At 40.6% G+C, this 25,887-nt stretch overlaps 2 protein-coding genes across 4 annotated transcripts in view; one reads left to right on the top strand and one right to left on the bottom strand.

Moving 5' to 3' along the window:
• Nucleotides 1-2,460: 2,460 nt before the first annotated feature.
• Nucleotides 2,461-25,887, bottom strand: part of KIAA1958 (KIAA1958 ortholog) — a 234,566-nt gene continuing 211,139 nt past the window's right edge. The window contains exons 4-5 of the mRNA XM_029201608.1: nt 4,543-4,600; nt 2,461-2,643 (exon numbers count right to left, since the gene is read on the bottom strand). Of these exons, the coding sequence (XP_029057441.1) occupies nt 2,615-2,643; nt 4,543-4,600 (87 nt within the window). The 3' untranslated portion in view covers nt 2,461-2,614. The remainder of the gene's footprint in view (nt 2,644-4,542; nt 4,601-25,887) is intronic.
• Nucleotides 16,115-25,887, top strand: part of INIP (INTS3 and NABP interacting protein) — a 30,582-nt gene continuing 20,809 nt past the window's right edge. Inside the window, exons 1-2 of one of the 3 annotated variants that reach the window (XM_029201610.1) lie at nt 16,115-16,252; nt 17,332-17,414. In XM_029201610.1, the coding sequence (XP_029057443.1) occupies nt 17,390-17,414 (25 nt within the window). In that variant the 5' untranslated portion in view covers nt 16,115-16,252; nt 17,332-17,389. The remainder of the gene's footprint in view (nt 16,253-17,331; nt 17,415-25,887) is intronic. The other 2 variants (XM_029201611.1, XM_029201612.1) reach the window with 2 other exon arrangements.

Genomic DNA, 25,887 nt, shown 5'->3' with positions numbered 1-25,887 from the left:
CTTTCTCTAGTTGCGGCGAGCAGGGGCCACTCTTCATCGCGGTGCGTGGGCCTCTCACTGTCCCAGCCTCTCTTGTTGTGGAGCACAGGCTCCAGACACGCAGGCTCAGTAGTTGTGGCTCATGGGCCTAGTTGCTCCGCGGCATGTGGGATCCTCCCAGACCAGGGCTCGAGCCCGTGTCCCCTGCATTGGCAGGCAGATTCTCAATCACTGCGCCACCAGGGAAGTCCCAAGTAAAGTAATTTAACACAAATGAGAGCAGAGTTCTAGCCTCACCTTGACCACTGGATTTCAGTACAGCCTCAGAATTAAGGTCTGCTTTGCTGACTTCAGTCCATCCTTCAGCAACACTACTGCCCAGAACCCCCTGGAGTGTTGGTACCCGGGTACATGGCCAGGGATCAGGAAACTTAAGGGGACACCAGAAACTAAATCATGTCACTACTCCCTTAAAAATGATCCTGAACAGCATCTTGGGGGTTAGGGTTCGGGGGGCCTGTTGTCACTGTAAACCATGTGCTTTCTGGGATGGGATGCATGGAGTGTGGCCAGGACATCCAGAATCGACTGTTCTAGAAGGCTTCTCTCAGCTGACTGTGGGAATTTGGACAGGGAAATGACTTCTGAAATATTCCTTTCTGACCCATGCACATAATTTGTTCAAATTAAGCACTAGAGATACCAACCCTGCTGCTGAAGGCGGGATGCTTTCTTGGCCTTAGATATACTCCCTCAGGAAGGATGTGGCTAGCAAAAATATTTCCCCCTCCACTTTAATTTAAACTTTTTATTTTAAAATACTTTTTAGATTTATGGAAAAGTTGCAAACATAGTACAGAGAATTCTCACATACCCCTTACCCAAAGCCTCCTTTTGTTAACATCTTATATCATTATGGTACATTTGTCACAACTAAGGAGTCCAACGTTGGTACATTACTATTAACTGTACGCTTTATTGTATTTCACTAGTTTTCTCCTGGTGTTCTTTTTCTGTTACAGAATCCCATCCAGAATACCCACAATACATTTTATAGTCATATCTCTCAGCCTCCACTATTTTGTGGCACTTTCTCACACTTTCCTTATATATAATGACCTTGAAAGATTTGAAAAGTATTGATCGGGCATTTTATAGAATGCTCTTCATTTGGGTTTGTCTGGTATTTTTCTCATGGTCACACTGGGGTTATGGGTTGCAGGGAGGAAGATCACAGAGGTAAAGCGCCCTTCTCATCATATCGTATCAAGGCTACATAGTATCAACATGACTTGTCACTGATGATGTTAACTTTGATCACCTGGTCCAGGTGCTCTTTGCCAGGTTTCTTCGCTGTTGTTACTCCTCCCCTGGCACCCCCTCCTCTCATACTGTAGTCTTTGGAAGCCTGTTGCTAAGGGCAGTTTGGCTCCTTTTTGACCATTGCTTTTAGGATCCCATTTTCAACGATTTATTTGAAAGAGAAAGCCCTGTGGTCAAGGCAGGTATCAAAAGCACCCCGTGAGCAGGCATGATGTGCCCCGCAGCAACCACCTGGCCTGATTGGGACCCTGCCTTGTACGGATGCTCCTCCTCCTTGCTCCTGCCCTTTGGGCCTGGCCCTCGAGGGTTTACCTCCCCCAAGTCTGTTGAAAGAGAAACTTCTCTCTCGTTAGGTACAGTAATTTTGTCCTGAAATCTAGTCAAGAAGTGGGGGTCAGGCTTACCTGGTGGCGCAGTGGTTGAGAGTCCAACTGCCAATGCAGGGGACACGGGTTCGCGCCCCAGTCCGGGAGGATCCCACATGCTGCGGAGCGGCTAGGCCCGTGAGCCATGGCCGCTGAGCCTGCACTTCCGGAGCCTGTGCTCCACAATGGGAGAGGCCACAACAGTGAGAGGCCCACATACCGCAAAAAAAAAACCAAAACAAATTATAGTACATCCACACCATATTATGCAGCAATAACAAATGAATTCGAGCTCTATATGTTGGGAGGTCTATGATACATTAAATTTAAAAAGGCAAGTTGTATACATCAGAAATTAACACAACATTGTAAATCAACTATACTTCAATAAAATAAATTTTAAAAATAAAAAAGGCAAGTGGTAAAGTAATATGTATAGTGGGATCACTACATATGAACATATATATGTGTAAATGTATATGTGTATATGTTTATATGAGAGTAGGAAAATGCATGATAGAATATGAACCGGACTATTTAGGTTTATATCTTCGGGTGATGGGACAGCAGGGCAAGGGCAGGCTAGATTAACATTATCTTTCTACAACTTCGTTTGTTTCCTTTCACGCATTACAGTGAGCATTTATTTCTTTTGTAATTTAAAAATTCTAATAAGGAAAAATTTTAAATCAAAACATATGAAATATCTGAGTTAAATATATTTACAATGTTTCCTACTTCTTTTCCAAGACTAAGCAACATTCTGTTACAAGCCAATGTTTTGCTTACCTTTCTCCACTCCTAAAGTGATACAATTACAAGAAGAATTTTAAGAAATCTCCATTATGGGACTTCCCTGGTGGCGCAGTGGTTAAAAACTCTGCACTCCCAGTGCAGGGGGCCCGGGTTCAATATCTGGTCAGGAAACTAGAGCCTGTGAGCCGAAACTAAGGAGCCCACGTGCTGCAACTAAGACCTGGTGCAACCAAATAAATAAATAAACATTAAAAAAAAAACCCTCCATTATACCCCAATTAACAGGCCTTAGCACTTAAAAAAAAAAAAGACTTTATGACGTATCACTTTCTATTTCAAATTATATTTATATGCTACACAACAGCAACAAAGACATTTTTCAGGCACAATCCTAGACGTCTACCTTACGGCTATGCTCCCCCCACTCCTTTTTGTCCTAGCTTCACTTTTGTCAGATGTGTCTTGAGACACGTGTTAACAAGCAAAGTTGAATTCATGTCATGTATTCTGAGGCACACTACAGAAGCATTTATAATTTTAGAAAAAATTTCAATATTACTTCTTATTAGAATTTTTTTTTTACACTTCAGAATTATGTGTCCCTTTGCTAATAACTGTATATATAATGTGTATTTTTACTGGAACTTATATGTTCCCAGCATCTTCATTTTGATGATGATCTTAAGTTTTTTTAATATTTTGAATACATTCTGAATATAAAACATAACATAGCATATTCTGAGTTGTCTGGATGACCACCATTTAATTGACTAATGAAATAGATATCAGTTCCCTATATTTACATTTGTTTAAGCTCAAGAAACTACCAAATATTTCAACATCAATTTCCTTATGTGAATGACAAATGAATAGCAACGGTCTTAATACATGGAAACTTGTGCCCAGTCAGGCCCATCTGAGCATCTGTGGGGCCTGAACCAGAGTACAGATGCGGGCTTACATTCCATATGTCTAAATATTTAAAAGTTATACATCCAGCTAACAAATATGTGTAAAGCTATGGCTTTGAAATGACTGAAAGCTGGCTAAATATCAAAGACAACTAACTTTATTTTTCATGTCTGGGTGGTCTGTTGATATTTGGTATGAGTGATAAAATAAATATTGACACATAAACAGTTCATGAAATTTATTTTTCTTGCCTTGATAGCAGCAAAATAATTATTTACATTATAAGATTATAAGATTTTTCACATAAATGGTGTGTTCAAAGATAAACTAAGACATATTAAAAATTGTAAGAGCTCATTTGAGGAAAAATCAATTTGAAGCAGGCAGTGACAAACCAGAAGTGGTTAGGAGCGCTCCACGGACAGGAGCTGGGGAGAGACTTTTGTAGAGAAAGGGTGGAAATAAAGTAAAGAAATGATGGATGGTCTATAGGATAAAGCCTACTTGGCTGTTAGTGACTGGTTGTTCAATTTCATAACCTTGAGTTATTTACAGGCTTAGATTTGGGTTTGTCACAGCATTAGAGCCACCTCAGTCTAATGGCTTCCTTGATTAATTAAACAACAGTAATGTCAGATTGGACAAAGTTCTTAAGTGATTGTACTTCTTAGATAGTTTTTTATTACTTTTAATTTAGAGAAAATGTATTCTTTGGTAAGTAAACAACAACTGAAATTGCCAATTAAATTCTTAAAGTAATATTTAGATTCAGAAATAAATCACAAATTTTATATATCATATTAAAACACTGAAATAGGGATACATATGATAAATTATCATAGAATGTTAGAATATATTTTAATTTCATCATAAATTATCACTTATATTGCAATTTTTACCATCTCTTAAAGCAATATCTAGAGTCATACAGTAAAGAATCAGTATTATGCTTCACTCATGGTACATATAAACGGACATATATACAAATGAAAGGAAAATCAATTGTTTAATATTGCAGAAATGTTCCTCAGTCACCAGTCCAAATGTACTAATTCATGAGCAACTCCAGAATCACAGATGATAATAAGAAGAAAAGCAAGAAAATGGGCTTTCAGCACTAAAGAGAAAAATTGTTGGTTGTTCAAGAATTTATTGAATTCATCCGATCTGAGAGGAAGCATTTAGAATAATTAGTTTTTTCTCTTACCTAAGTACTTCTGCTGCTCAACTCTTCCTTGCACTAAAAAGCAGTGTCCATTTTTGACCTTGTGAGAAAATAGGAAAAATATATGTTGGTTTCTGCCTTCCATTCCCCACCTCATTCCTGGCACAGAGCCCCTGAAACTGTCGTGAATTCCTAAGTGTCAAGAACATTAGGGGACTTCCCTGGTGGCGCAGTGGCTAAGACTCCATGCTCCCAATGCAGGCGGCCCGGCTTCGATCTCTGGTCAGGGAACTAGATCCCACACGCATGTCGCAACTAAGTTCACATGCCACAACTAAGGAGCCCGCCTGCTGCAACTAAGACCCAGTGCAACCAAATAAATAAATATTTAAAAGAAAGAAAAAGAACATTAGGAACCTCTTCTGTTCTAATAGTTGGGCTTTGACCCTGGCGTCTGAAACAGGGTTCCTAAATCCACTGGAACTTCCTGGGTAGCAGGAGTACTTTTTGTTCTAATGAGGCGATTCTGGGTGGGCTCCTGGATGGCAGCTAATCACCACCAGTAAGACCAAGTCATGATCAAAAGCTTGGAATTTTCAGCCCCATTCCCCAGTCTCCAGAGAGGGGAAAGGGGCTGGAAATGGAGTTCATGATCCATCCTGTCTACATGATGAAGTCTCACAAAAATCCCAAAGTATGGGGTTTGGAGAACTTCCAGGTTGGTGAACCTCCACATACCAGGACAGTGACACACCCCAACTCCACAGTGACAGAAGCTCCTGCACTTGGGGCCTCTTAGATCTCACCTCATGTGTGTCTTCATCTGGCTGTTCATCTGTATCCTTTATCATATCCTTTAATGAACTGCTAAACATAGGTGTTTCCCTGAGTTCCGTGAGTCGTTCTAGCATATAATCGAATCCAAGTGGAAAGGAGGTCATGGGAACTTCCAATTTGTCGCCAAGTCAGATAGAAGTTGTGGGTGACCTGAGGATCTACTGCCTGCGGTTGACATGTGAAGTGGGGGTGGGCAGTCTCAGGGGCCTTAGCCCTCACCCTGTAGGATTTAACTCTATCTCCAGGTGGATGGTGTCAGAATTTAGATTGTAGGACGCTCAGCTGGTGCCTCAGAATTGTGTGGAACCATCCCCCACCTCTGGTGTCAGAGGGCTGTGTGATAGTAGTGTAAAGGAGACACACAGGAGGAAGACTGGGTTTCTACCCAACTCAGACCTCAATGGGTGCATAACCCCAAAACTTTTACAGCATTCCAACCCAGCTGCCTTTTGCTTTAAGAGCAGAGGGCAAGAGGTATGAAGTGTTTCCATCGGGCCTGAGTAGTGTTAGGAGCAGTTATTCAAGGTTCTAGGTTATGCTGGGCCAGTGCCAAGTGACAGAGGTTCTCATCTGTTCCTTAACAAGTGTGTGTGTGTGTGTGTGTGTGTGTGCGTGTGTGTGTGTACATGTGTTTTATGCAAGACACTCTAATATGTGGGGGAAGCAGCCCCTTTTGCTTGAGCCTAAGGGTAGTACTGGGCCGAATGAAAGCCAAATGACTTCACATAGCGCCATGCAGGTGAAAGTTTACAATTTTGAGTAGAGAAAACTGGTGGGAGAGGCAAGCAAAGTCAAAGAAATGCATGCTGTTGCTAAGGGCATCCTCTTCACACTGTGAATAGTGACCAAGTTTGCCAAAACATCAGTGTCACATAAAATTTAACATTGATTTGAATGTATTAGTTTCGTGTTTTTTTGAGTGATTAAGTTGTAAACAATTCTTAATTTTGAGAAATATCATATTTACCTTGAAAATCTTGTAAAGGTAAGTAGGACTTGTGTTGATTTACAGGTGTTAGGAGTAAAATATAGAAAACGATCATTCCTATTGTTGCCAATTAAAAGATTTCTCAAAATAATAAAACAATGTTTTTAAAATGCCCTGGGAGAATCATATGCTTAAAATAAACCACAGTGTAACAAGAGAGACAGGCATGTTATTAATTCAAAGCTATAGTCACATATTTAGGTATTAGATGGTAGATACTGTGAAAGAAAAATCAAAATGGAGTCAGTATTGCTAAAACACTTCTCTAAAATGCTGCCAGGGGAATTCCTTGGCTGTCCAGTGGTTAGGACTCCACACTTCCACTACCAGGGGCCCAGGTTTGATCCCTGGTCGGGGAACTAAAATCCCACAAGTCGCGTGGTTCGGCAAATAAATAAATAAATAAAATGCAGCTGGAAGGCCCCTGAGGAAATGTGATTTATGCACATCTCAGCCCAGAAGGAATCTGGCCTTTTGACCACTTATTGTCTTAACACAGACATCCAGAACATCCGCCCAATGTTCAGAAACTCAAGATACTTACTGCACCCTTACCCAAAAGCAACTTGCGACAGCCATCCCTTAAGGACTAATATTTCCTTTCTTCTATCAGAGTAGAGCCTCATGGCTTTTGCCTTTATAAGGCCCTGAACACTTCCCCAGAACACTCATTTGGTTTTACCCAAATCTGTGTCTCCAGAATTGCAATTCTTAAGACCCCAAATACACTCTTTTCTTATTTGCTGCCTTCTGCGCTTTTTGGGTTGACATTACTGAGTAGGAACCTTCCTTTAAAACAATGGGAAAATACTATAAGAGATTACATTTGTAGCTCTTTTAACAGGATAATGTTGGTGCAAAATCTTCCTGTCTGATTTGTCTTGTATCATCCACATTGCCCAATATGGTACTTTACATGTAGAAAGCACTCAAGGAAATAGCTCAGATAGTTAACAAAAAAGCAAATTGCAAAAGAATATATATACCAGATAGATAGAATATCAACATTTTTATAAAATTTTAAAACAATTTAATATATCTTAGGGATACAATGTAGCAAAAGTTTAAAGATATGTACTGGAGCAATGACAACTAAATTCAGGAAAGTGGCTTACCTCTGAGGTGGAGCGAGAGGAACACCGTGGGGGAAGGGTGCCTGGGAGAAGTCAAATGTACTTGAAATGTTTTGCTTTTTAGGCCAGGTAGTAAGTTCCACAGTGTCTATTATATTATTAGTTATAGATTTTTGTAAGTCTGAACTATTTCATTAAAATGCAACCCAGACAAAAGTCTTTCCAGCATTTGTTTCTCAAGTACTCTCACACATGCTCTGAGTGAGCTGTGAAATGTAATGGATTCAATATTAGTTTCCTGTGGCAGCTGTAACAAATGACCACAGACTTGGTACCTTTAAACAACAGAAATTTATCCTCTCACAGTTTTGGAGACCAGAAGTCCAAAATCAGTTTGTGCTGAAATTAAGGAGGGGAGAACGTTCTTGCTTCTTCCAGCTCCTGGGAGCGGCCAGCATTCCTTGGTTTGCGGCTGCATCACTCCAGTCTCTGACTCTAATCACACCATCTTCTCTTCTGCCTATGTCAAACCTCCCTCTTCCTCTCTAAGAACATTTGTGATTATCCAGGGCTCCCCTGGATAATCCAGGATAATCTCCCTACCTCAAGATCCTTAATCACATCTGCAAAGACCCTTTTCCCATATAAGGTAACATTTACAGATTCCAGGGTTCAGGATTAGGTCTTGATCACAAATGCCTTTGTCTCCAGTTACAATAGGAATGCAATCCCTTCCTAAAGTCACAGTTGAATAAAATTGGCCCAAGGGTAGTAAATTAAAGGTACTAATGAATTTTACAGGAACTGGAAGAATGCTAGGGGATTCGGAGAAGCATAGGGCTGGCATTTTATCATTAATGATCTCAAATAAGAGTCTTTCAACAAATATGTTAAATTTAGAGATGGCACTGAACCTGGGGAGTAGTAACAGTGTTAGTGCAGTAGTTTAAGAAGAACAAACACCTTGAACTTTAATGGAACGGTACTGCTGAAGAGCGTATTGGCGGCACACAGTGAGAGCCCACAAAGCATTATTTGACTAAAGGATTAGATCAGCTTTTAAAGCAGTGAAAAAACAAAAGTGAGATTCTGGCCTGCACACTTAAAAGCATCCTATAGACAAGGACAAATCATTCAGTTTGTATTTCCATTAAATATCTATTGAATAAATGAATAAAAGGGCACATTTCAGCTTTCATAAGGGTTAAAAATCAATCAGCAGGTGTACCTACTTAGCACTCTTCTTGGTACTTTGAGGATACTGGCATGTAGTAGGAAGTTGGCCCCTTACAGGTGACCAAATGAGAAGGAGCTGAGATGAAGCATTACATGGCACTCAGGCGGCCAGGGCCCCTGAGGGGTTTAATGCAGTGCAGTGAGTCCTCTTCATAGCCCACCAAAAACAGTAGGGTTCAATCTATTTAATTAAAAGGACAAACCAGTGGCAAAATAAAAGTTACTTTTTTTTTTCTCTGTTGATTCAATTTTTTTTTTACATCTTTATTGGAGTATAATTGCTTTACAATGGTGTGTTAATTTCTGCTTTATAACAAAGTGAATCAGTTATACGTACACATATGTTCCCATATCTCTTCCCTCTTGCGTCTCCCTCCCTCCCACCCTCCCTATCCCACCCCCTAGGTGGTCACAAAGCACCGAGCTGATCTCCCTGTGCTATGCGGCTGCTTCCCACTAGCAATCTATTCTACGTTTGGTAGTGTACATATGTCCATGCCACTCTCTCGCTTTGTCACAGCTTACCCTTCCCCCTCCCCATATCATCAACTCCATTCTCTAGTAGATCTGTGTCTTTAATCCTGTCTTACCCCTGGGTTCTTCATGACATTTTTTTTCTTAAATTCCATATATATGTGTTAGCATACGGTATTTGCCTTTCTCTTTCTGACTTACTTCACTCTGTATGACAGACTCTAGGTCCACCCACCTCATTACAAATAGCTCAATTTCGTTTCTTTTTTATGGCTGAGTAATATTCCATTGTATATATGTGCCACATCTTCTTTATCCATTCATCCGATGATGGAAACCTAGGTTGTCTCCATCTCCTGGCTATTGTAAATAGAGCTGCAATGAACATTTTGGTACATGACTCTTTTTGAATTATGGTTTTCTCAGGGTATATGCCCAGTAGTGGGATTGCTGGGTCATATGGTAGTTCTATTTGTAGTTTTTTAAGGAACCTCCATACTGTTCTCCATAGTGGCTGTACCAATTCACATTCCCACCAGCAGTGCAAGAGTGTTCCATTTTCTCCACACCCTCTCCAGCATTTATTGTTTCTAGATTTTCTGATGATGGTCATTCTGACTGGTGTGAGATGATATCTCATTGTAGTTTTGATTTGCATTTCTCTAATGATTAAGGATGTTGAGCATTCTTTCATGTGTTTGTTGGCAGTCTGTATATCTTCTTTGGAGAAATGCCTATTTAGGTCTTCTGCCCATTTTTGGATTGGGTTGTTTGTTTTTTTGTTATTGAGCTGCATGAGCTGCTTATAAATTTTGGAGATTAATCCTTTGTCAGTTGCTTCATTTGCAAATATTTTCTCCCATTCCAAGGGTTGTCTTTTCATCTTGTTTATGGTCTCCTTTGCTGTGCAAAAGCTTTTAAGTTTCATTAGGTCCCCTTTGTTTTTGTTTTTATTTCCATTTCTCTAAGAGGTGGGTCAAAAAGGATCTTGCTGTGATTTATGTCATAGAGTGTTCTGCCTATGTTTTCCTCTAAGAGTTTGGTAGTGTCTGGCCTTACATTTAGGTCTTTAATCCATTTTGAGCTTATTTTTGTGTATGGTGTTAGGGAGTGATCTAATCTCATACTTTTACATGTACCTGTCCAGTTTTCCCAGCACCACTTATTGAAGAGGCTGTCCTTTCTCCACTGTACATTCCTGCCTCCTTTATCAAAGATAAGGTGACCATATGTGCATGGGTTTATCTCTAGGCTTTCTATCCTGTTCCATTGATCTATATTTCTGTGTTTGTGCCAGTACCATAGTGTCTTGATTACTGTAGCTTTGTAGTATAGTCTGAAGTCAGGGAGCCTGATTCCTCCAGCTCTGTTTTTCGTTCTCAAGATTGCTTTGGCTATTCAGGGTCTTCTGTGTTTCCATACAAATTGTGGAATCTTTTGTTCTGGTTCTGTGAAAAATGCCAGTGGTAGTTTGATAGGGATTGCATTGAATTTGTATATTGCTTTGGGTAGTAGAGTCATTTTCACAATGTTGATTCTTCCAATCCAAGAACATGGCATATCTCTCCATCTATTTGTATCATCTTTAATTTCTTTCATCAGTGTCTTATAATTTTCTGCATACAGGTCTTTTGTCTCCTTAGGTAGGTTTATTCCTAGATATTTTATTCTTTTTGTTGCAATGGTAAATGGGAGTGTTTTCTTGATTTCACTTTCAGATTTTTTATCATTAGTGTATAGGAATGCCAGATATTTGTGTGCATTAATTTTGTATCCTGCTACTTTACCAAATTCATTGATTAGCTCTAGCAGTTTTCTGGTAGCATCTTTAGGATTCTCTGTATAGTATCATGTCATCTGCAAACAGTGACAGCTTTACTTCTTCTTTTCCGATTTGGATTCCTTTTATTTCCTTTTCTTCTCTGATTGCTGTGGCTAAAACTTCCAAAACTATGTTGAATAAGAGGGGTGAGAGTGGGCAACCTTGTCTTATTCCTGATCTTAGTGGAAATGCTTTCAGTTTTTCACCATTGAGGACGATGTTGGCTGTGGGTTTGTCATATATGGCCTTTATTATGTTGAGGAAAGTTCCCTCTATGCCTACTTTCTGGAGGGTTTTTATCATAAATGGGTGTTGAATTTTGTCGAAAGCTTTCTCTGCATCTATTGAGATGATCATATGGTTTTTCTCCTTCAATTTGTTAATATGGTTTATCACATTGACTGATTTGCGTATATTGAAGAATCCTTGCATTCCTGGAATACACCCCACTTGATCATGGTATGATCCTTTTAATGTGCTGTTGGATTCTGTTTGCTAGTATTTTGTTGAGGATTTCTGCATCTATGTTCATCAGTGATATTGGCCTGTAGTTTTCTTTCTTTGTGACATCCTTGTCTGGTTTTGGTATCAGGGTGATGGTGGCCTCGTAGAATGAGTTTGGGAGTGTTCCTCCCTCTGCTATATTTTGGAAGAGTTTGAGAAGGATAGGTGTTAGCTCTTCTCTAAATGTTTGATAGAATTCTCCTGTGAAGCCACCTGATCCTGGGCTTTTGTTTGTTGGAAGATTTTTAATCACAGTTTCAATTTCAGTGCTTGTGATTGGTCCGTTCATATTTTCTATTTCTTCCTGATTCAGTCTTGGCAGGTTGTGCATTTCTCAGAATTTGTCCATTGCTTCCAGGTTGTCCATCAATGTGTTAAACGAAACACTTCTAATCTAACCCTCACCCCTTCTTGCGGACCCCCTCTCCTTGCCCCACCTGAGAAGACACCTCTTTTCCTTCCCCCATGTATGAAGAAGCAGAGTGGCCTAATGCCTTGGTATCTGTGACACACAGACTTGGCTTGCAAACCATGGTCTAGACCTGACTCCACATGGGGAGTGGGTCTCAATCTGCACCAGGGAACCCCTCCCTCGCATTATTATCCTTGGCCACGGTTATAAATGCCAATGGGCAACTTCACCTAGTGGTTTAGTTCACTACTGTAATCAAAAAATGGTAGCATCTTGGACAAGTTTCAATGTATCCACATCTTTAAAATTGATAGATGATCATTGTATCCTTCTCAAAGGTTGGTCTTGAGATAATACATGCAGAGTCCTAGCATACAGCAAAGATTCAATGAAAAGATTCCCCTAAGGTTTCTAGAGGTTTCATTCCATGGTAAGCAAATTCTCCTTAAACAAACCATCGAATCACCTATGTCCTGACTTAATTGAAACCCACTTCTCCTTCAAGGGTAGCTTCCCTTGTATTCCTATAAGGTGGAAAATGCTCTTGTGTCCAACCAGACATATGTGGTAGAGGATGCTTTTATTACCCTTTTCCACAGATGAGGAAATTGAGGAACAGAGAAATAATTTGTCTAAGTGTTCACCCAGTAAGTGGCAAAGCAAGAATCTGAACCCAGAGAGTCTGGTTCTAGAGGCTGCTCTCTTAGCCAGTGGGCAATTCTGCCCCTTTTTGTAGGTAAAAGTCTCCTAGACTAAGTTCACTTCATTTTCTATTATAGGATCTGAAGTAAGAATACATTTTGTTTGAGCAATGTAGTTGTAGTAGCCAGCTTCTAGGTTGGTCCCTGCTTTGGATTGAACGTTTGTATCCCTCCCACACCTACCTCAATCCTAATCCCCAATGTGATGGCCTTTGGAGGTGGGGCATTTGTGAGGTGATTAGGTCATGTGGGTGGGAGTCCTCATAAATGGGATTAATGCCCTTGTAAATGAGACTCAGATCCCTCACCCCTGCAGCCATGTGAGGTTGCTGCAAAAAGACAGCCATCCATGAATGAGGAAGTGGGCCTTCACCAGAGCCCAACCAAGCTGGCACCTTGATCTTGGACTTCCCAGCCTCCAGAACTGTGAGAAATCAATTGCTGTTGTTTAGAAGCCATCAAGTCTATGGTATTCTGCTGTAGCAGCCTGAATGGATAAAGCCAGCCCCAATGATCCCACCTCCTAGTAGGCACAGCCTTGTAATAGTTCCCTTCCACACTGTACCAAGGCTGGTCTGTGTGACACCCAGTATATGGCAGAAACAGTGGTATGTCACTTCCAAGATCAGGTTATAAAAGATACTGTTGCTTCTGACTTGATCACTCTCATATCACTTGCTCTGGCTGTGAGTTGCCATGTCATGAGCAACCCTATGGGAAGGCCTGCATGGTAAGGAATTGAAGCCTCCTACCCTTAGCCACATGAGTAAGCTTGCAAGTAAATCCTTCCACGTAGTTGACCTTCAGAATGACTATATCCCCTGCTAGCATCTTGACTGCAACCTTAAAAAAGATCCTCGGCCAGAACTACCCCTCTATGCTGCCTTGATTCCAGCTCCTCAGAAACTGTAAGAGAATAAATATTTGTTGTTTTAAACTGCCAAGTTTGGGGATAATTTGTTACAAGGAATAGGTAAGTCATACACTAATTGTCTCAAATTCCTACCCAGTTTATTTTAAAGGCTGTCTGGCATAATGCATTTCCCATAAATATTTAATCATAAAATAGCACAAGAGGGTTAGGGTGGCTCCAGCTGGAACCTGAGGACTATTCTCAGCTCTCTACCTTGATACTGAAGGTCTGTAATAATCATAATGGCTTCAGGAGGAAGCACTTCACAGACTGCTACCTGGCATTTCCTTATCAGTTAACAGCGCCACAGGATGGTCACATGCATCCCTTTTGTCTTGGACTTTCCCCTAGTAGATATGTAGGCTCTGTCTACTTATCAGCTGACTTACTGATCAAGTAACAAGATATCCAGTAAGACACAGATCTTTCATAGTTACCCCCATCATCACCATTCATCTCCAGAACTCTTTTCATTTTATAAAACTGAAACACTATTCCCATTAAATAACAACTCTTCATTGTCCCCTTCCCCCCAGCCCCTGGCAACCACCATTCTATTTCTGTCTCTGTGATTGTGACTAAGTACTTTATATAAGTGAAATCACACAGTATTTGTCCTTTTGTGACTGGCTTATTTCACTTAGCATAATATCCTCAAGGTTCATGCATACTGTAGCATATATCAGAATTTCCTTCTTTTTAAAAGGTGAATAATATTTCATTGTATGTATATGCTACGTTTTGCTTATTCATTCATCTGTTCAAGGATATTTGTGTCGCTTCCACCTCTTAGCTATTGTGAATAGTTCTGCTATGAACACGGATGTTTACGTACCTCTTGGAGGCCCTGCTTTCAGTTCTTTTGTGTATAAACCCCCCAAAAACCTTAATTTTTTGAGTAACTATTATACTGTTTTCCACTAGCGGCTGTATCATTTTACATGCACGAAGGTTCCAATTTCTCTGCCAACACTCATTATTTTATTTTCTGGGTTTTTTTTTTTTTTCGATAGTAGCCATCTAATGGATATGAAGTAGTCACTCATTTATTTTTATTTTCTTTTTACAGATGATAGAACTGAAGCATCAAACGATTAAGTGTCAGAGGTGGGATTTGAACCCAAGTAAATTGACCCACTATGAACTAATAGGTTAAAATTCTTGTGACACTGAAGTCCCAAAATCTCTCAAGGAGGAGACGGGGGTCCAAGAGCTAACACTCACCAAATAAAACAATCAGCAGCAAGTTAAATTTATCTTTCTCCTGATAATGTTCTGTGAATCCTGGGAGGCTGAATTTACCAGGAAATTACAAAATGTTGTTCTGGGGTAGGACTCTTCTTTTCAGCTTAAACAAGCTTGCTCAGGATGTCCATTTGGGACTTAGACTGGAGTTTTCTTATGCCCTAGTTTCTATATTGTCTCGTCAGGCAACCTAAAACCAAAAAATTCTCCTAAGGTGCTGTCAGCCATATATATCCAAGTGATCATTTTCGTCAGGCCGGAACTCAGAAAGGTCTCTTAACTGAAAAGTTGTCCTGGCCAACTACCAAAATGCTCACTTTATATCTAGATTAAAGTAGTCAGCAGACTACTGAGCTCCCGGAGCTGGTCTCAGAGGAATTCCTTCCTCCAGAGCAGAGACAATGTGTGAGATTTAAGAACCTGGACCTTTGCATCTGACAGGACTTTAGTCGCTGAAATTCAACTAAAGGCATAAAGTAAATGAACATTTCTGAGTCTGATATATAAATCATAAATACATATATAAATAAATCACATGTAAGTATATAAATAAATACGAATCATACATAACTCAGGGAATGACGGGACCAGAGCTGATGCACAGGAAGCACCTCGTACGTACAAGGCACTTAATAAATGCTCGGTAGTGCTATTATTTGTCATGGATCCATGCTCAACAAAATTGTGCATCATAAACGTTTATTACTGAGCAAACATCGATTATTAAGAAGGACGTGCAGATGGTTAACGACCACAGGACACGTGACACACATCAATACAAGGTTACTGTTCAACGTAGATACGTAGCTCTACTGTGCTGGAATCAGGCCTTCAGGCGATCCCACTAGGAGAGACAGTGTTCTGAGATGTGGCATATCCATTCCTTAAATACAGATTCTTGCACAGTAGTAAAAATTTCTACAAGTTTAGTGTATAATTATTTAAACTATAAAAGAAAAGTATCACTGGGATTTGTGTACGTTAAGACGCGCAACCCGAGATGGTTGATAAAGCTCACTCTCCGGGTCCCAACCGCAGCTCTGCCTCACTCCCAACCGAAGTGGATTCACATCGTCGCAGAACCGGCTGAGTCGGTGACTTCGCCACTTTAAGAGCTAGGGACGCAGCCGGTCTCCGCCCCGCCCCTACCTAGTCGAGCCGGCAGGATACGTCACTGCGCAGCGGCCTGGACGAAAGAGCCAATTGCGGTGCTAGGGACCCAGCCGGTCTCTGCCCCGCACCGTTCGGGCTCCGCCCCCGATGGTGCGGCATGCAGGGTCCAGGAGCCTCTCTGGCTGCCACTCTTTGGAAGGGAAGTGGCGTATGCATTAGGTAGCAGTTAAAGTACGAATCGCCGTGAAGAACAGCCGTTAGCAGGCGGGAATTCCGGTCCCTCGGGTGTAAGTCATCAGGAGGCGGAAGCGCAGCGGGGGCGAGAAGGTGGTAGAACGCGGCCTTGAGCTTGGTTTGCCGGTCTTTAAGTGGTTGCGCCCCCTCGGAGAACGCGACCAGAAGGCGAGGCGGGTCCCGGGCTCCCTAGCCTCGCGGTAAGTAGGCCCGCCTGGCGGCGCCGGGGATGTAGGTGTGTGGCCCCGGCGCCGACCCGCTGCCGCCGTTCCTTGCTACAGGGCAGTGGCCTCCCCGCCAGCCTTGCCTCCCAGCATTTCTCACTCTCCCTCCTCTCCTTGGTATCAGCCGCAGCCCCCGCCCTGCCTGCCCTCCACGCACGCCCCCCGCCCCGGGACCTTTCTGAGACGCAGGTCCAGCCCTGTCACATCCCTGATTGACGTTCCCCGTCACAAGATGGCCCTCATGTCCCTCCCGTCCTAAGCCGGCTTCGCTCGCTCTGTGCTTTGCTGCAGGAGACACCTAATATTATTTCGTTCCAAATCGACATCTGTTTGCTCGCTCTTGTACTTTCCCGCTTACCCCAGAAGGCATCCCTCGTCACGCCGGTAGAATCAGTTCATCTCTGCTTCCGGAGCACTGTTTACTCCTTGTAAAGAGCGCGTTTGTTAAACTTTTTTAGTACGGTTGCTTGAATGAGACTCTCTTTTTCCACCGGATTATATGTTTCTTGAGGGCGGGAGTAAGGTCTTGCTCATTTGGGATCCCCCCCAGGGCCTAGTACAAAAGCACGAAGTTTGGAAGCTAACAGTCCAAAGTTTTCGCACTAGCTTTGTGACCTTGGACACGATCTCCCTATCTATGAAGTGGTGATAAATAAAATAATTAATTTCAATCATCTTACAGATCTTGTATGGTGCAGAGTATGTACGCGATAAATATTCGGCTCTTTTTCCTTTCTAGCTTTCAGTATACACAGTAGTTGCTGGGTACGTTTTTAAAATGAATCGAGAGGCACTACAGATGAGTGATTTTTCTTCCTAGCCCTGTGATTGTATTGATGCTATCAGTTAGTTGATACATTTGGTAGTATTTGGTAAACACAACCTAATGAAGTAATTAAAGACAGTAATGGTGAATGTTGGTATCAACATCGGCGAGAATAAACATTTAACCTTCACGCTCTAATTAAATAACTTGAGGCGTTTAAGTCTGTGTGCCCTTCAGACAGATGTTTCTTAAGAGATGAAGGTATGTGTCTGCACATTATTTTTTACAGGTGATTGTAAAGTGCAGACCACTTGCCACGGAACATAGTTGAAACAGAAAATAGGAAGATGGCAGCAAACCCTTCAGGACAAGGTAAATGCTAGGAACTTTTTCCTCATATAGTAAAGTATTTTGACAGAAAATTTAGCATAGGGCTGTTACTAGAGCCAGAATTAAAAATGAATAGCCAAGTAAAACCCCATATTTGAAGCAAGTCCAACGTTTCATCAGATGTGTTTCATCAGATATGTAACATCCTTAATAGCTATTAATCCTATGTGTTAATCTGTTAATATTATGCACACTGTAAACCTTAAGTCCTCCTCGGACATTTGTGTTCCCATGCTCTTTTACTTGAGATTAGAACCACTTTTAAAGAAGTTATATTGTCACTAGGCAATATCCACTCCTTTATTTTCATTTGCTCAAAAAACTTTTCATACATGTTTCACCTGTGTTAAGAGCTCTGTAAAGCAAGTCAAGTTAGATACATCCCAAATAAGGAGTTTTTATTTAAAAATAAGTTCAAAAGTAAAATTTAATCTCTAGAAAGCATTAAATTCCACTTTGTAAGTTGTCTCCTGCTTAAGAACTTGAAGCAAACTTCTATTTCCTCTCCATATCAAGTCTAAACTCCTTACTTGATGCATCATATTTTTTGATTAATCTTAGTCTTGTTTTATTTTAAACGTCATATAAACGTGTTTGTGTCCAGTTGTTTACACGCACTGTACTGTCTGTGAGAGTCATCCATGTTATGCCATGTACCAATAGTTCATTCTTTTTTATTGCAGACTAGTATTCCATTGTATGAACTTACCACAATTTATTTATTCATTCCTTTTTGGAGACTTTGGGGTTGTGTCAGTTTTGGCCATTGTGAATAAAGCTGCTTTGAATATTCGTTTGTAAGTCTTTGTGCAGATATCTGGATGAATATCTAGGAATGGAGCAGCTGAGTGTACAGTTTACTTTATGGAAAACTGCCAAACCTTTTCCTAAAGTGAATGTACTTTACATTCCCTCTAGTAAAGTGTGAGAATTCTGGTTGCTCCATATATAGCATTGTTGGTCTTTTCAATTTTAGCCATTTTAGAGGGTGTAAAGTGACATCTCATTGTAGTATTAACTTGGATTTCCCTGATGACAAATGTTGGACACTTTTTTATGCGCTTATTGGCCATTGCAGATCTTCCTTTGTGAAGTGTTTGTTCAAGCCTTTTTTAAAAATTTGGGTTATTTTTATTATCATTTTTTTTTTAAGAGTCTAGATACCGGTCCTGTGTCACTGCTAATTGCATCATCTAGATCATCTTTGAGTTGGTTTCTGTTGACTGCATTTTTTTTTGAGAATGAGTCACATTTTCCTTTTTCTTACTATATTTAGTGATTTGTTATTGAATACTGGATATTATGACTAATACATTGTAGAGACTCTGAATTCTGTTATATTCCTCTGAAATGTGATTTTCATTCTAGCAGATGGCTTGGCTCAACTCATACTCCAAACTCTTGTCTCCCTTATGTTGGGCAGCAGCTGAAATCTCTGCTCATTCTTTAAAGCTTCCAGTTGCTGCTTTAGTGCTTTATTTGTCTCCCCCATGTATGTGTAGTTTAGCAGAAAGCAAAAACCTTGGGTGGATTTTATAGGCATGTTTTAGGCTTTACTCCTTCTGCCTTTCCCTCTCAAGTCTCTCCCCTAATTTTCTGGTTACTCTGCCAGTCCTGAACTCTGTCCTCTGATACCTCAAGCCAGTAAGGTGAGGCTATACAAGCTGTTCGTGGATTGAGGAGTGCAAAAGGCCACCAATTCCCAAATTTCACCAGTTGCAGTTTCTGCCTGATTTTGGTCAGTCTCTAGTGCCTTCAAATAATGAATGTTTAGTATTTTTTCCAGAATTTATAATTATATTTGTGGCAGGATTACTCTAACCAAACTATTCTGCTAGTACTGGAAGTTGGAAGCCCACTGAATCTGTTTTAGTATATTAGTTGCATTTAGGACAGACTAAAGATTACATGAGTTTTATAGAAGTGTGGTATTGTAAAAAGCTAGCTCTGGTGATAGCTTTACTGGCTATAACCAGCTAATACAATTCTGTTCTCTCAAATAACCAAGTGTGATTTGTGTGCTCTATGGACTAATCACAGGTCAGTATTCCCCTATGGTCTTTGACCTCCTCTTTTCACCAAGTTATAAAGATTCAGATTAAAAATAATTTAATTCGGGGCTTCCCTGGTGGTGCAGTGGTTGGGAGTCCGCCTGACAATGCAGGGGACGTGGGTTCGTGCCCGGGTCCGGGAGGATCCCGCGTGCCGCGGAGCGGCTGGGCCCGTGAGCCGTGGCCGCTGGGCCTGCGCGTCCGGAGCCTGTGCTCCGCAATGGGAGAGGCCGCAGCGGTGGGAGGCCCAAGTACCGCAAAAAATAAATAAATAAATAAATAAAATAATAATAGTTTAATTTGAACCGAAATGAAACTAAGAGAAATCTATTTTGGAGAGAAAATATGCTGCTAAATATCACACAATGCAGTCCAAATGAAAACAAATTAAATATTTTTATCCCTCTGTTTTAATAGCACAAATATGCAAGATTTACAATTTGCTAGTTACTTTTTTTTTTTTAAGCAGTTGCAATAAAGCACAATAATTTTTACTGTCACCTTTGATTGATCCATAGTCAAATCCACCATGAAACATCCCCTAATCTAAATAGAAGCGAGGACTTTCCTGGTGGCGCAGTGGTTAAGAATCTGCCTGCCAGTGCAGAGGACATGGGTTCAAGCCCTGGTCTGGGAAGATCCCACATGCTGTGGAGCAACTAAGCCCATCTGCCACAACTACTGAGCCCATGTGCCACAACTACTGAAGCCCACGCACCTAGAGCCCGTGCTCCGTAACAAGAGAAGCCACCTTAATGAGAGGCCTGCGCACCACAATGAAGAGTAGCCCCCACTCGCTGCAACTAAAAAGAAAGCCCGCACACAGCAACGAAGACCCAACGTGGCCAAAAATAAATAAATAAATTTATAAAACAAACAAAAAAACATAGAAGCGAATTTAGATTAGTCCTTTGGCTTTTGTTGCTCTTTTGTCCGTGATATTATTGGTGTCATGGAGCTGCTGCTATTAGGCACCAGCAGAGGGAGTCCATATCATGTTCTGTAGACTCCTAGACTCTCAGTGAAAATTTAAAATTCTTATTGATTTGGATCTATTGCATTTTACTCTCTATATTATTTCTGTACTGTTTATGTGTATTGGAACTACTTATTGTGGAGATTGAATGCCAAGTTCCATAATTATCTTATAATGGTAACTGAAAGAACAATGACTTAAGAAATCTGCATCTGTGTGTTGTGATTTATTAATGTCTCTGGTGTAGGGGACAGGCCCTCTTTCAGATCTAGCAGTCTATCATACTATAGTAGTAATATGAACTGCTAAATTTCACAAGCTCTTGGCAGACAGTTACTGAAGTCTCATATTCTTAGCATCCATCATAGTGTGGAACATTCAATAGGTTCATAATAATTATTTGGTTGATAAGAAGTAACATTTTGAGAATTTAATATGTAGAGGCAGATTGTCAAACTGGAATTTGGCCAAGGTACCATTCCTATGTAAAGAGGCTCTCATTATTGGTAAATATCAAGATCCTGTGATTATGTGCTGGCAGTTGGGAGATTGGTCTAACCTGATTTCAGATACACAGAGAAACCTGGTGAAAAACTGAGTAAAGAATGTGAGTTCTTGGGACTTCCCTGGTGGCGCAGTGGTTAAGAATCCGCCCGCCAGTGTAGGGGACATGGGTTCAATCCCTGGTCGGGGAAGATCCCACATGCTGCAGAGCAACTAAGCCCATGTGCCACAACTACTGAGCCTGAGCTCTAGAGCCCATGAGCCACAACTACTGAGCCCGTGTGCCACAACTACTGAAGCCCGCGCACCTAGAGCCTGTGCTTCGCGACAAGAGAACCCCCCGCTTGATGCAACTAGAGAAAGCCTGCCCACAGCAACGAAGACCAAATGCAGCCATAAATAAATAAATAATTTAAAAAATAGCTATTGTTCTCAATTAAAAAAAAAAGTGTGAATTCTTTTGATTCTTTTATAGTTATCTCAAAATGCTTAGAGTAATAACTATAAGCCCTGCAGATCAAGTGGTGGGAACTATTGATTTGGGGCCAGTTTGGATGCTCTTAGCTGTGATTTTAGGGCTCTGTGTAAGAATGGAACATAGCTCCTGGGAGGTGTCTTGCTTGACCTCAGACCCAAGTACAAGTTTCATCTAAACCACCTATGGTCCAGAAGGAAAGCAGATTTACCCTTCAGGCTTGTACTAAGGTATGCTACCTCTCAATTAAGAATTTATCCTAGGGCTTCCCTGGTGGCGCAGTGGTTGAGAGTCCACCTGCCGATGCAGGGGACACGGGTTCGCGCCCCGGTCCGGGAAGATCCCACATGCCGCGGAGCGGCTGGGCCCGTGAGCCATGGCCGCTGAGCCTGCGCGTCCACAGCCTGTGCTCCGCAACGGGAGAGGCCACAACAGTGAGAGGCCCACATACCGCAGAAAAATACAAAAAAAACAACAAAAAAAGAATTTATCCTAGTGATGCATAAAAATCATCTTAAAATTCTTGCATCTGTACAGTTTTAAAGATGAGAGTGGACACAAAGACACAATTTGGAGTTCGTTTTTCAAAACTAGATTTCTTTTTGCCTCATTTTTCATTGCCAAGGCAAAGAGTGTACAGTAGTTTTCTGATGCTAGGATTGATCTGTAGGCCCAGGTTCAAATAGGAATGAAACTGAGTTGAGGCAGAATATGACGTAAACTAGCATGAGATTGTATAGTAGAAGAGAGCTTGTGATCCCCAGATTCAGACTGGCCTGGGAGGCCTGTCATGTGAGTGTAATCTAGAAAGTTGTGCTAATCAATTGTACCCTGTGTGATGAAAAACAGTTTACTGACAGAGAATTGTCAGAATGGGGCTGACAAGAATCTAGTGAGGTTGACAATCTAAATGATAGAGAACACTAGGTAATAATAACAGTAATAGCTAGTATTTATTAAGCAACTACCATGTGGCAGGCAGTGTGCTAGGTATTTTATTTTTATTTTCTATATTTCATATAACCACCCTTCAGAGTTGTCACTGTTATGTCCATCAGTCCTGCATAGTGAGGTAATTTTCCCAATATTAAATAGTAACTGGTAATACTGAGATGAGAACCCAAATTGAATCTGTGTCCAAGTCCCCTGTTCATTGATTTCCCATACTGCACGTTAGCTGGAGGGTTAGAACATTCTAATTATAGTATCTAAAAGAAAATTGGGAGCTCTAGACTAGGGGCAAAAGACCTCATCTTAATTTTTGTATCTCTTCTCCATCTGTTATTGAGCAGAAAATCCTTACAGGGAAATGGGCCTGTGAGTTTATCTGTAAGAGGAAAAGAAAACTGAGCGAGGAGGAAAGGGTGATTCAAGCAGAAGAGATTTCATCGTCTTATTTAGCTAGTGCTGAAGACAAGAAACCTCAGTGGATAGAAAAAGTGGCAGGATAGAAAAATTGGCAGCAGCTTAAAAGGGGTAAGTCCTTGGGGTCTCAGTGAGAGAGAACTTGAACACAAGGAGATCACCTGAGCAGACATTAGGGCTTATTCCTTTCCTTGATCTGTATTTTCAGTAAACTCCAAAGGTGGCTAAGAGTTGAATAATTTTTTAATCTTGCAAGTTACAGGAAGTGTTTGCCATTAACTAGATAGCTAGAAGACTAGTTACTGGTACTAATTACTTCATGTTAATAATGTTGTTGTATTTTTTATTCTGCTAAGACTTAGACATCAGGCAGTCTCCCCTGAATAAGTTTGAGTTTTAACCACTGAATACATTTTATATATCATTAAGGAGTATGGTAGGCAGAATAGTATTCTCCCCACATCCCTCCAAAAAATGCCGAGGTCATAATCCCCGGAATCTGTGACTTTGTTACCTTACATAGCAAAAGGAACTTTGCTCGTGTGATTAAGGTTAAGGACCTTGAGATGGGAAGATTATCCTGGATTATCCAGGTGGGCCCATTTTAATCACATGAGTCTTTGTTTTTTATTTAAAAAAATTTTTTAAACAACTTTGGATATAATTTACATACTATAAGATTCACCTGTATTAAGATTACACTTCAAGAATCTTCAGTAACTTTTTAAAGTGTGTAACTTTCACTAATATCTAATTTTATAACATTTCCATTAACCCAGAAAGAAAACTCATGCCTGTTTGCAGTCACTTCCCATTTACAGGCCTGGGCAACCACTAATGTACTTTTTGTCTCTATAAATTTGCCTCTTCTGGACACCTTTCATATAAATGGACTCTTACAGTATATGGTCTCTTGTGTCTGGTTTCACTTAGCATGTTTTTGAGGTTCATCTGTGTAGTAGCATGTATTAGTAATTCTTTTTTGTTGTTGTTAAACAACAGAAATTTATTTTCTCACAATTCTGAGATCAAGTTGTCAGCAGAGTTGATTTCTCCTTGGCTTGTAGATGGCCTGTGTCTTTTCTTCCTGTGTCTTCACATGGTCTTTTCTCTGTATGTGCATGTCCTGATCTCCTCTTCTTATAAGGACACAAGTCATATTGGCTTAGGGCCCACTCTCAATGACCCTATTCAACCTTAACTGCCTCTTTAAAAACTCTGTATCCAAATACAGTCACATTCTGAGGTACTAGGGCTTAGGACTTCAACCTATGTGTTTTGCAAGGATACAATTTAACCTATAACACTCCACCCTCTCAGCCTCCAAAATTCAATCTTCACATGTGAAATATATTTGCCCCATTCCAACAGCCACAAAAGTCTTAACCCATTCCAGCATCAACTCTAAGTCTAAAATTTCATCTAAATAGCATCTAAATCAGATATGAGTGAGACTAGAGGTATGATTCATCCTGAGGCAAAATTCCTCTCCAATAGTGAACCTATGAAACCAAACAAGTTATCTGCTTCCAAAATACAATAGTGGGACAGGTATAGGATAGACATTCCCCTTCCAAAAGGAAGAAATTGGAAAGAAGAAGGCTGACAGGTCCTAAGCAAGTCCAAAACCTAGCAGGGCAAATTCCATTAGATTTTTAATTTATTCAAAGATTTAGTTTATTATATCAACATCAGTACTAGAACTCACATCTTTTACTCTCCAGCCTGCAACATTTCTACAGTACACATTTGTGTGCTGAAATTATTTGTATGACATTAATATATGTGGCTAATTTTAAGAAACTTCTGTGGAAAATTCCATTAGATTTTAAGGCTTGAGAGTGAAATCCTATTTGGCTCAATTTTCTAACAAGGGTGGTGGCTCTGCCTTCTCCTCCCTGAATTTTGTCCCCAACCCCTCGGGAACCAATGAGGAAACAGTCCTGCTGCCTGGGCCTGTGCTCTCTGGACCCATGGTGGCAGTAGCAGCCCTGCTGACCCCTGACCCACCTTCAGAGTCATTCCTCCCTGTACTTAAAGGATGACGCTTGTTTGCATCCAGACATCTCTAACATCTAACTTCCTGCTTGTAGAACCCCAGAAGTCTGACAGCCTTTCTTCATTTCATCCCACCTCTGTTCTCTTCAGTCCAAGCTAGCAGTGCTTCTGCTGAGATGGTTGATTGGATCCATGTCACACACCCATATTCTCTGTCCAGCCATGTCTTTGGTGTTCTCTCCTGAACGCACTTTCTCATTTTTTGCAATAAGAATAAGCTGAGAATTTTCGGTCTTCAAGTTCTGGTTCCTTTTTCAGTTGTCTCCCTCTCACACTTTATTATAAGCAGCAAGGAGAAACCAGGTCACACCTTCAACATTTTGCTTAGAAATATCCTCAGTTAAATATCCAAGTTCATTACTGACAGCTTTTACTTTCCACAAAACACTAGAACACAATTTGGTCAAGTTCCCTGCCACTTTGTAACAAGGACTGCTTTTCCTACAGTTTCCAATAACATATTCCTCATATCCATCGGAGACTTCCCCAGAAGCACCTTTAACATTCATATTTGTGTCAACGTTCTGTTCATGATGAAATATATATAAACAGATACATATATAGCATATATATTAGTGCTGGTAGTTTTCTGGTAGTATCTTTAGGATTCTCTATGTATAGTATCATGTCATTCTGCAAACAGCGACAGCTTTACTTCTTCTTTTCCGATTTGGATCCCTTTTATTTCTTTTTCTTCTCTGATTGCTGTGGCTAGAAATTCCAAAACTATGTTGAATAATAGTGGTGAGAGTGGGCAACCTTGTCTTGTTCCTGATCTTAGTAGAAACGGTTTCAGTTTTTCACCATTGAGAATGATGTTGGCTGTGGGTTTGTCATATATGGCCTTTATTATGTTGAGGTTTTGGAGGGTTTTTATTGTAAATGGGTTTTGAATTTTGTTGAAAGCTTTTTCTGCATGTATTGAGATGATCATATGGTTTTTATCCTTCAATTTGTTAATATGGTTTATCACAATGATTGATTTGTATATATTGAAGAATCCTTGCATTCCTGGGATAAATCCCA

The sequence above is a fragment of the Monodon monoceros genome, unplaced genomic scaffold (genome assembly GCF_005190385.1).
Source record: "Monodon monoceros isolate NGI ecotype Baffin Bay Population unplaced genomic scaffold, NGI_Narwhal_1 Super_Scaffold_5, whole genome shotgun sequence".
Taxonomy (NCBI): Eukaryota; Metazoa; Chordata; class Mammalia; order Artiodactyla; family Monodontidae; genus Monodon; species Monodon monoceros.
This window is presented reverse-complemented; position numbering and strand designations above follow the sequence as displayed.